Below are 12,115 nucleotides of genomic sequence, written 5' to 3' on the forward strand. Positions count from 1 at the left end.
TGGTGGTGAGTCTCAGGGTGGTGGTGGTGAGTCTCAGGATGGTGGTGGTGGGTCTCAGGGTGGTGGTGGTGGTGGGTCTCAGGGTGGTGGTGGTGAGTCTCAGGATGGTGGTGGTGAGTCTCAGGGTGGTGGTGGTGGGTCTCAGGGTGGTGGTGGTGGTCTCAGGGTGGTGGTGGTGGGTCTCAGGGTGGTGGTGGTGGTGAGTCTCAGGGTGGTGGTGGTGGGTCTCAGGGTGGTGGTGGTGGGTCTCAGGATGGTGGTGGTGAGTCTCAGGGTGGTGGTGGTGGGTCTCAGGGTGGTGGTGGTGAGTCTCAGGGTGGTGGTGGTGGGTCTCAGGGTGGTGGTGGTGGGTCTCAGGGTGGTGGTGGTGGGTCTCAGGGTGGTGGTGGTGGGTCTCAGGGTGGTGGTGGTGGGTCTCGTGGTGGTGTTGGTGGGTCTCAGGGTGGTGGTGGTGGTCTCAGGGTGGTGGTGGTGGGTCTCAGGGTGGTGGTGGTGGTGAGTCTCAGGGTGGTGGTGGTGAGTCTCAGGGTGGTGGTGGTGGGTCTCAGGGTGGTGGTGGTGGGTCTCAGGGTGGTGGTGGTGGGTCTCAGGATGGTGGTGGTGAGTCTCAGGGTGGTGGTGGTGGGTCTCAGGGTGGTGGTGGTGGGTCTCAGGGTGGTGGTGGTGGGTCTCAGGGTGGTGGTGGTGGGTCTTAGGGTGGTGGTGGTGAGTCTCAGGGTGGTGGTGGTGGGTCTCAGGGTGGTGGTGGTGGGTCTCAGGGTGGTGGTGGTGAGTCTCAGGGTGGTGGTGGTGGGTCTCAGGGTGGTGGTGGTGGGTCTCAGGGTGGTGGTGGTGAGTCTCAGGGTGGTGGTGGTGGGTCTCAGGGTGGTGGTGGTGAGTCTCAGGGTGGTGGTGGTGGGTCTCAGGGTGGTGGTGGGTCTCAGTGTGGTGGTGGTGGGTCTCAGGGTGGTGGTGGTGAGTCTCAGGGTGGTGGTGGTGGGTCTCAGGGTGGTGGTGGTGGTGAGTCTCAGGGTGGTGGTGGTGGGTCTCAGGGTGGTGGTGGTGAGTCTCAGGGTGGTGGTGGTGAGTCTCAGGGTGCTGGTGGTGGGTCTCAGGGTGGTGGTGGTGGTGGTGGTGAGTCTCAGGGTGGTGGTGGTGGGTCTCAGGGTGGTGGTGGTGGGTCTCAGGGTGGTGGTGGTGGGTCTCAGGGTGGTGGTGGTGAGTCTCAGGGTGGTGGTGGTGGGTCTCAGGGTGGTGGTGGTGGGTCTCAGGGTGGTGGTGGTGAGTCTCAGGGTGGTGGTGGTGGGTCTCAGGGTGGTGGTGGTGGGTCTCAGGGTGGTGGTGGTGGGTCTCAGGGTGGTGGTGGTGGGTCTCAGGATGGTGGTGGTGAGTCTCAGGGTGGTGGTGGTGGGTCTCAGGGTGGTGGTGGTGGGTCTCAGGGTGGTGGTGGTGGGTCTCAGGGTGGTGGTGGTGGGTCTTAGGGTGGTGGTGGTGAGTCTCAGGGTGGTGGTGGTGGGTCTCAGGGTGGTGGTGGTGGGTCTCAGGGTGGTGGTGGTGAGTCTCAGTGTGGTGGTGGTGGGTCTCAGGGTGGTGGTGGTGAGTCTCAGGGTGGTGGTGGTGGGTCTCAGGGTGGTGGTGGGTCTCAGTGTGGTGGTGGTGGGTCTCAGGGTGGTGGTGGTGAGTCTCAGGGTGGTGGTGGTGGGTCTCAGGGTGGTGGTGGTGCTCAGGGTGGTGGTGGTGGGTCTCAGGGTGGTGGTGGTGAGTCTCAGGGTGGTGGTGGTGGGTCTCAGGGTGGTGGTGGTGGGTCTCAGGGTGGTGGTGGTGGGTCTCAGGGTGGTGGTGGTGGGTCTCAGGGTGGTGGTGGTGGGTCTCAGGGTGGTGGTGGTGGGTCTCAGGGTGGTGGTGGTGAGTCTCAGGGTGGTGGTGGTGGGTCTCAGGGTGGTGGTGGTGGGTCTCAGGGTGGTGGGTCTCAGGGTGGTGGTGGTGGGTCTTAGGGTGGTGGTGGTGAGTCTCAGGGTGGTGGTGGTGGGTCTCAGGGTGGTGGTGGTGGGTCTCAGGGTGGTGGTGGTGAGTCTCAGTGTGGTGGTGGTGGGTCTCAGGGTGGTGGTGGTGAGTCTCAGGGTGGTGGTGGTGGGTCTCAGGGTGGTGGTGGGTCTCAGTGTGGTGGTGGTGGGTCTCAGGGTGGTGGTGGTGAGTCTCAGGGTGGTGGTGGTGGGTCTCAGGGTGGTGGTGGTGAGTCTCAGGGTGGTGGTGGTGGGTCTCAGGGTGGTGGTGGTGGGTCTCAGGGTGGTGGTGATGGTGAGTCTCAGGGTGGTGGTGGTGGGTCTCAGGGTGGTGGTGGTGAGTCTCAGGGTGGTGGTGGTGAGTCTCAGGGTGCTGGTGGTGGGTCTCAGGGTGGTGGTGGTGAGTCTCAGGGTGGTGGTGGTGGGTCTCAGGGTGGTGGTGGTGGGTCTCAGGGTGGTGGTGGTGGGTCTCAGGGTGGTGGTGGTGAGTCTCAGGGTGGTGGTGGTGGGTCTCAGGGTGGTGGTGGTGGGTCTCAGGGTGGTGGTGGTGAGTCTCAGGGTGGTGGTGGTGGGTCTCAGGGTGGTGGTGGTGGGTCTCAGGGTGGTGGTGGTGGGTCTCAGGGTGGTGGTGGCGGGTCTCAGGGTGGTGGTGGTGGTGAGTCTCAGGGTGGTGGTGGTGAGTCTCAGGGTGGTGGTGGTGAGTCTCAGGGTGGTGGTGGTGGTGAGTCTCAGGGTGGTGGTGGTGAGTCTCAGGGTGGTGGTGGTGAGTCTCAGGGTGGTGGTGGTGAGTCTCAGGGTGGTGGTGGTGGTGAGTCTCAGGGTGGTGGTGGTGAGTCTCAGGATGGTGGTGGTGAGTCTCAGGGTGGTGGTGGTGGTGAGTCTCAGGGTGGTGGTGGTGGTGAGTATCAGGGTGGTGGTGGTGAGTCTCAGGGTGGTGGTGGTGGGTCTCAGGGTGGTGGTGGTGGTGAGTCTCAGGGTGGTGGTGGTGAGTCTCAGGGTGGTGGTGGTGAGTCTCAGGGTGGTGGTGGTGAGTCTCAGGGTGGTGGTGGTGGTGAGTCTCAGGGTGGTGGTGGTGGTGAGTCTCAGGGTGGTGGTGGTGGGTCTCAGGGTGGTGGTGGTGAGTCTCAGGGTGGTGGTGGTGAGTCTCAGGGTGGTGGTGGTGAGTCTCAGGGTGGTGGTGGTGGGTCTCAGGGTGGTGGTGGTGGGTCTCAGGGTGGTGGTGGTGGGTCTCAGGGTGGTGGTGGTGGGTCTCAGGGTGGTGGTGGTGGGTCTCAGGGTGGTGGTGGTGGGTCTCAGGGTGGTGGGGGTGGGTCTCAGGGTGGTGGTGGTGAGTCTCAGGGTGGTGGTGGTGGGTCTCAGGGTGGTGGTGGTGGGTCTCAGGGTGGTGGGGGTGGGTCTCAGGGTGGTGGTGGTGAGTCTCAGGGTGGTGGTGGTGGTGAGTCTCAGGGTGGTGGTGGTGAGTCTCAGGGTGGTGGTGGTGGGTCTCAGGGTGGTGGTGGTGAGTCTCAGGGTGGTGGTGGTGGGTCTCAGGGTGGTGGTGGTGGGTCTCAGGGTGGTGGTGGTGGGTCTCAGGGTGGTGGTGGTGGGTCTCAGGGTGGTGGTGGTGGGTCTCAGGGTGGTGGTGGTGGGTCTCAGGGTGGTGGTGGTGGGTCTCAGGGTGGTGGTGGTGAGTCTCAGGGTGGTGGTGGTGGTGAGTCTCAGGGTGGTGGTGGTGGGTCTCAGGGTGGTAGTGGGTCTCAGGGTGGTGGTGGTGGGTCTCAGGGTGGTAGTGGGTCTCAGGGTGGTGGTGGTGGTGGGTCTCTGGGTGGTGGTGGTGGTGGGTCTCAGGGTGGTGGTGGTGAGTCTCAGGGTGGTGGTGGTGAGTCTCAGGGTGGTGGTGGTGGGTCTCAGGGTGGTGGTGGTGGGTCTCTGGGTGGTGGTGGTGGGACTCAGGGTGGTGGTGGTGAGTCTCAGGGTGGTGGTGGTGGTGAGTCTCAGGGTGGTGGTGGTGGGTCTCAGGGTGGTAGTGGGTCTCAGGGTGGTGGTGGTGGGTCTCAGGGTGGTGGTGGTGGGTCTCAGGGTGGTGGTGGTGGTGAGTCTCAGGGTGGTGGTGGTGGGTCTCAGGGTGGTAGTGGGTCTCAGGGTGGTGGTGGTGAGTCTCAGGGTGGTGGTGGTGGGTCTCAGGGTGGTGGTAGTGGTGAGTCTCAGGGTGGTGGTGGTGGGTCTCAGGGTGGTGGTGGTGGGTCTCAGGGTGGTGGTGGTGGTAGTGGGTCTCTGGGTACCTGTCCGGACTGTCTGCGGAACTTTAGCCTCAGCTCCCTGGAGGGAATCAGCTCGTACTGACGAACAGGAGTGTCTGTGGGTTTACACGGAAATACATCACTAGTTAGTGTGTGATTCATAGCTAGTTAGTGTGTGAATCATAGCTAGTTAGTGTGTGATTCATCACTAGTTAGTGTGTGATTCATAGCTAGTTAGTGTGTCATTCATCACTAGTTAGTGTGTGATTCATAGCTAGTTAGTGTGTCATTCATCACTAGTTAGTGTGTGATTCATAGCTAGTTAGTGTGTCATTCATCACTAGTTAGTGTGTGATTCATCGCTAGTTAGTGTGTCATTCATCACTAGTTAGTGTGTGATTCATCGCTAGTTAGTGTGTGATTCATAGCTAGTTAGTGTGTGATTCATAGCTAGTTAGTGTGTCATTCAACGCTAGTTAGTGTGTGATTCATAGCTAGTTAGTGTGTGATTCAACGCTAGTTAGTGTGTCATTCATAGCTAGTTAGTGTGTGATTCATCACTAGTTAGTGTGTCATTCATCACTAGTTAGTGTGTCATTCATCACTAGTTAGTGTGTGATTCATAGCTAGTTAGTGTGTCATTCATCACTAGTTAGTGTGTCATTCATAGCTAGTTAGTGTGTCATTCATCACTAGTTAGTGTGTCATTCATCACTAGTTAGTGTGTCATTCATAGCTAGTTAGTGTGTCATTCATCGCTAGTTAGTGTGTGATTCATCGCTAGTTAGTGTGTCATTCATCACTAGTTAGTGTGTCATTCATCACTAGTTAGTGTGTCATTCATCACTAGTTAGTGTGTGATTCATCGCTAGTTAGTGTGTCATTCATCACTAGTTAGTGTGTCATTCATAGCTAGTTAGTGTGTCATTCATCACTAGTTAGTGTGTCATTCATCACTAGTTAGTGTGTGATTCATAGCTAGTTAGTGTGTCATTCATAGCTAGTTAGTGTGTCATTCATCACTAGTTAGTGTGTCATTCATCGCTAGTTAGTGTGTCATTCATCACTAGTTAGTGTGTCATTCATAGCTAGTTAGTGTGTGATTCATCGCTAGTTAGTGTGTGATTCATCGCTAGTCAGTGTGTCATTCATCACTAGTTAGTGTGTGATTCATCGCTAGTTAGTGTGTGATTCATAGCTAGTTAGTGTGTGATTCATCACTAGTTAGTGTGTCATTCATCACTAGTTAGTGTGTCATTCATAGCTAGTTAGTGTGTGATTCATCGCTAGTTAGTGTGTGATTCATAGCTAGTTAGTGTGTGATTCATCACTAGTTAGTGTGTCATTCATCACTAGTTAGTGTGTCATTCATAGCTAGTTAGTGTGTGATTCATCGCTAGTTAGTGTGTGATTCATCGCTAGTTAGTGTGTCATTCATCACTAGTTAGTGTGTCATTCATCACTAGTTAGTGTGTCATTCATCGCTAGTTAGTGTGTGATTCATCGCTAGTTAGTGTGTGATTCATAGCTAGTTAGTGTGTCATTCATCGCTAGTTAGTGTGTCATTCATCGCTAGTTAGTGTGTGATTCATAGCTAGTTAGTGTGTGATTCATAGCTAGTTAGTGTGTCATTCATCGCTAGTTAGTGTGTGATTCATCGCTAGTTAGTGTGTGATTCATAGCTAGTTAGTGTGTGATTCATCACTAGTTAGTGTGTCATTCATCACTAGTTAGTGTGTCATTCATAGCTAGTTAGTGTGTGATTCATCGCTAGTTAGTGTGTGATTCATAGCTAGTTAGTGTGTGATTCATAGCTAGTTAGTGTGTGATTCATAGCTAGTTAGTGTGTCATTCATCGCTAGTTAGTGTGTGATTCATCGCTAGTTAGTGTGTCATTCATCGCTAGTTAGTGTGTGATTCATCGCTAGTTAGTGTGTGATTCATAGCTAGTTAGTGTGTGATTCATCGCTAGTTAGTGTGTGATTCATAGCTAGTTAGTGTGTCATTCATCGCTAGTTAGTGTGTGATTCATCGCTAGTTAGTGTGTGATTCATCGCTAGTTAGTGTGTCATTCATCGCTAGTTAGTGTGTCATTCATCACTAGTTAGTGTGTGATTCATCACTAGTTAGTGTGTCATTCATCACTAGTTAGTGTGTCATTCATCGCTAGTTAGTGTGTCATTCATCACTAGTTAGTGTGTCATTCATCACTAGTTAGTGTGTCATTCATCGCTAGTTAGTGTGTCATTCATCGCTAGTTAGTGTGTCATTCATCACTAGTTAGTGTGTGATTCATCACTAGTTAGTGTGTCATTCATCACTAGTTAGTGTGTCATTCATCACTAGTTAGTGTGTCATTCATAGCTAGTTAGTGTGTGATTCATAGCTAGTTAGTGTGTGATTCATCGCTAGTTAGTGTGTCATTCATCACTAGTTAGTGTGTCATTCATAGCTAGTTAGTGTGTCATTCATCGCTAGTTAGTGTGTGATTCATCACTAGTTAGTGTGTCATTCATCACTAGTTAGTGTGTCATTCATAGCTAGTTAGTGTGTCATTCATCGCTAGTTAGTGTGTCATTCATCACTAGTTAGTGTGTCATTCATAGCTAGTTAGTGTGTGATTCATAGCTAGTTAGTGTGTGATTCATCGCTAGTTAGTGTGTCATTCATCACTAGTTAGTGTGTCATTCATCGCTAGTTAGTGTGTCATTCATAGCCAGTTAGTGTGTGATTCATCACTAGTTAGTGTGTGATTCATCACTAGTTAGTGTGTCATTCATCGCTAGTTAGTGTGTCATTCATCACTAGTTAGTGTGTCATTCATCACTAGTTAGTGTGTGATTCATCGCTAGTTAGTGTGTCATTCATCACTAGTTAGTGTGTCATTCATCACTAGTTAGTGTGTCATTCATCGCTAGTTAGTGTGTCATTCATCGCTAGTTAGTGTGTCATTCATCGCTAGTTAGTGTGTGATTCATCACTAGTTAGTGTGTGATTCATCACTAGTTAGTGTGTCATTCATCACTAGTTAGTGTGTGATTCATCACTAGTTAGTGTGTGATTCATCACTAGTTAGTGTGTGATTCATCGCTAGTTAGTGTGTCATTCATCACTAGTTAGTGTGTGATTCATCACTAGTTAGTGTGTCATTCATCGCTAGTTAGTGTGTCATTCATAGCTAGTTAGTGTGTGATTCATCGCTAGTTAGTGTGTGATTCATAGCCAGTTAGTGTGTGATTCATAGCTAGTTAGTGTGTGATTCATAGCTAGTTAGTGTGTGATTCATAGCTAGTTAGTGTGTGATTCATCGCTAGTTAGTGTGTGATTCATCGCTAGTTAGTGTGTGATTCATCACTAGTTAGTGTGTGATTCATAGCCAGTTAGTGTGTCATTCATAGCCAGTTAGTGTGTCATTCATAGCCAGTTAGTGTGTCATTCATAGCCAGTTAGTGTGTGATTCATAGCCAGTTAGTGTGTGATTCATAGCTAGTTAGTGTGTGATTCAACGCTAGTCAGTGTGTGATTCGATAACTCACGTGCTCCGATGTCATCTTCAAGGTCCAGTTGCTTCAGCTCTTCACCGCCACCATCACCACCACCATCACCACCATCACCACCATCGCCACCATCGCCACCATCACCACCATCACCACCATCGCCATCATCGTCGTCATCGTCATCGTCACGAGCGTAGAGGTCGCCATGGCGGGAGGCTGCGCGTGATTGAACGACGGCAGCGGCGTGTGCGGGGGCAACACATGGCGGCAGTCAGCACCGACATCGTCATCGTCGGCATTATCATCATCAGCAGTGGCATCATCATCATCATCATTATCAGCGGCATCAGTGGCATCATCATCAGCAGCAGTGGCATCATCATCAGTGGCATCATCATCAGCAGCAGCAGTGGCATCATCATCAGTGGCATCATCATCAGCAGCAGCAGTGGCATCATCATCATCAGCAGCAGTGGCATCATCATCAGTGGCATCATCATCAGCAGCAGCAGTGGCATCATCATCATCAGTGGCATCATCATCATCATCAGCAGTGGCATCATCATCAGTGGCATCATCATCATCAGTGGCATCATCATCAGCAGCAGCAGTGGCATCATCATCAGTGGCATCATCATCAGCAGCAGCAGTGGCATCATCATCATCAGTGGCATCATCATCATCATCAGCAGTGGCATCATCATCAGTGGCATCATCAGCAGCAGTGTAGAGACAGAGACACGGTAGAGACACAGAGACAATGAGTAGAGACAGAGACACGGAGAGACACGGGGATACACGGAGAGACAGGGTCACAGAGAGACACAGAGAGACACGGCGGAGAGACACAGAGAGACACGGAGACACACAGAGACACAGAGACACAGACACACAGAGACACGGTGTAGACACAGAGACACACAGACACAGAGACACAGAGACACACAGAGACACAGAGACACACAGAGACACACAGACACACAGAGACACGGTGTAGACACAGAGACACGGGGTACCTGTGGAGAGGACACCCCCGTCTCCCTGGGCGATGAGATCGGCCATGGTGATGAGACACAGAGACACAGAGACACAGACACACAGAGACACACAGACACAGAGACACAGACAGAGACACGGTGTAGACACTGAGACATGGTGTAGACACAGAGACACGGGGTACCTGTGGAGAGGATACCCCCGTCTCCCTGGGCGATGAGATCGGCCATGGTGATGAGACAGAGAGACACAGACACAGAGACACAGAGACACAGACACACGGACACAGAGACACACAGAGACACGGTGTAGACACAGAGACACACAGACACAGAGACACAGAGACACAGACACACAAACACACAGAGACACACAGAGACACGGTGTAGACACGGGGTACCTGTGAAGAGGACACCCGCGTCTCCCTGGGCGATGAAATCGGCCATGGTGATGAGACAGAGACACAAAGACACAGACACACAGAGACACAGACACACAAACACACAGACACACTGAGACATGGTGTAGACACAGAGACACGGGGTACCTGTGGAGAGGACACCCGCGTCTCCCTGGGCGATGAGATCGGCCATGGTGATGAGACACAGAGACACAGACACACAGAGACACACAGAGACACAGAGACACAGACAGAGACACGGTGTAGACACTGAGACATGGTGTAGACACAGAGACACGGGGTACCTGTGGAGAAGACACCCGCGTCTCCCTGGGCGATGAGATCGGCCATGGTGATGAGACAGAGACACAGAGACACAGACACACAGACACACTGAGACACGGTGTAGACACGGGGTACCTGTGGAGAGGACACCCGCGTCTCCCTGGGCGATGAGATCGGCCATGGTGATGAGAACGGCCTCAGCCGGATCCTCGGGGATGCGAGCTCGGAGGTCACGGATCGTGGAGATGATGTCGTCGGCGCTGGAGAGCGTCACGGGGAGAAGCACGGGGACGGGGATCTGGGGAGACACGGGGAGACACGGTCACAGAGAGACACGGAGAGACACGGGGAGACACGGGGAGACACGGGGAGACACGGTCACAGAGAGACACGGAGAGACACGGGGAGACACGGGGAGACACGGGGAGACACGGGGAGACACGGAGAGACACGGGGAGACACGGGGAGACACGGGGAGACACGGGCACAGGGATCTGGGGAGACACGGGGAGACACGGTCACAGAGAGACACGGAGAGACACGGGGAGACACGGGGAGACACGGGCACAGGGATCTGGGGAGACACGGGGAGACACGGTCACAGAGAGACACGGAGAGACACGGGGAGACACGGGGAGACACGGGGAGACACGGTCACAGAGAGACACGGAGAGACACGGGGAGACACGGGGAGACACGGGGAGACACGGTCACAGAGAGACACGGAGAGACACGGGGAGACACGGGGAGACACGGGGAGACACGATCACAGAGAGACACGGAGAGACACGGGGAGACACGGGGAGACACGGGGAGACACGGGGAGACACGGAGAGACACGGAGAGACACGGAGAGACAGGGTAACAGAGAGACACGGAGAGACACGGGGAGACACGGGGAGACACGGTCACAGAGAGACACGGAGAGACACGGAAAGACACGGTCACAGAGAGACACGGAGAGACACGGGGAGACACGGGGAGACACGGGGAGACACGGTCACAGAGAGACACGGGGAGACACGGGGAGACACGGTCACAGAGAGACACGGGGAGACACGGGGAGACACGGTCACAGAGAGACACGGAGAGACACGGGGAGACACGGGGAGACACGGGGAGACACGGGGAGACACGGAGAGACACGGAGAGACAGGGTAACAGAGAGACACAGAGACACGGAGAGACACAGAGACACGGAGAGACACAGAGACACGGAGAGACACGGGCAGACAGGGTCACAGAGAGACACGGAGACACGGAGAGACACGGGGAGACAGAGAGACACATAAACACGGAGAGACAGGGTCACAGAGAGACACGGAGAGACAGGGTCACAGAGAGACACAGAGACACGGAGAGACACGGGGAGACAGAGAGACACAGAGACACGGAGAGACAGGGTCACAGAGAGACACGGAGAGACACAGAGAGACACAGAGAGACACAGAGACACGGAGAGACACAGAGACACGGAGAGACACAGAGAGACACGGAGAGACACGGGGAGACACGGGGAGACAGGGTCACAGAGAGACACACAGAGACACGGAGAGACACGGAGACACGGAGAGACAGGGTCACAGAGAGACACGGGGAGACACGGAGAGACACGGAGAGACAGGGTCACAGAGAGACACGGGGAGACACGGAGAGACACGGAGAGACAGGGTCACAGAGAGACACGGGGAGACACGGAGAGACACGGAGAGACAGGGTCACAGAGAGACACGGAGAGACACGGAGAGACACGGAGAGACAGGGTCACAGAGAGACACGGAGAGACACGGAGAGACACGGAGAGACAGGGTCACAGAGAGACACGGAGAGACACGGAGAGACACGGAGAGACACGGAGAGACAGGGTCACAGAGAGACACGGAGAGACACGGAGAGACACGGAGAGACAGGGTCACAGAGAGACACGGAGAGACACGGAGAGACACGGAGAGACAGGGTCACAGAGAGACACAGAGACACGGAGAGACACAGAGACACGGAGAGACACAGAGACACGGAGAGACACGGGCAGACAGGGTCACAGAGAGACACGGAGACACGGAGAGACACGGGGAGACAGAGAGACACAGAGACACAGAGACACGGAGAGACAGGGTCACAGAGAGACACGGAGAGACACAGAGAGACACAGAGAGACACAGAGAGACACAGAGACACACAGAGACACGGAGAGACACAGAGAGACACGGAGAGACACGGGGAGACAGGGTCACAGAGAGACACACAGAGACACGGAGAGACACGGAGAGACACGGAGAGACACAGAGAGACACGGGGAGACACGGAGAGACAGGGTCACAGAGAGACACGGGGAGACACGGAGAGACACGGAGAGACAGAGAGACACAGAGAGACACGGGGAGACACGGAGAGACACGGGGAGACACGGGGAGACAGGGTCACAGAGAGACACGGGGAAACACGGAGAGACACGGAGAGACAGAGAGACACAGAGAGACACAGAGAGACACGGAGAGACACGGAGAGACACGGAGGGACACAAAGAGACACAGAGACACGGGGAGACACGGAGAAACAGAGAGACAGGGTCACAGAGAGAAACAGAGACACGGAGAGACATGTGTGTGTGTGTAAATGTATATGTGTGTGTATATAGGTGTGTGTGTGTATATATAGGTGTGTGTGACCCCCCGGGGCATCCGGCTTGTGCCGGAGGCCCCGGGGGGTCAGGCTTTTATGACGTCTCCTGGCCAA

General features: G+C 54.5%; 1 protein-coding gene across 1 annotated transcript in view; it reads right to left on the reverse strand.

Moving 5' to 3' along the window:
- LOC144954390 (zinc finger MYM-type protein 4-like) overlaps window positions 1-12,115 on the reverse strand; it is a gene marked incomplete at its 5' end in the record, with an annotated part of 52,425 nt that overhangs the window by 18,189 nt on the left and 22,121 nt on the right. The window contains 4 exon segments of the mRNA XM_078884894.1: window positions 4,244-4,317; window positions 7,738-7,914; window positions 9,242-9,292; window positions 9,515-9,677. Coding sequence (XP_078741020.1) covers window positions 4,244-4,317; window positions 7,738-7,914; window positions 9,242-9,292; window positions 9,515-9,677 — 465 coding nt within the window.

This window comes from Lampetra fluviatilis, unplaced genomic scaffold (assembly GCF_964198595.1).
Source record: "Lampetra fluviatilis unplaced genomic scaffold, kcLamFluv1.1 SCAFFOLD_700, whole genome shotgun sequence".
Taxonomy (NCBI): domain Eukaryota; kingdom Metazoa; phylum Chordata; class Hyperoartia; order Petromyzontiformes; family Petromyzontidae; genus Lampetra; species Lampetra fluviatilis.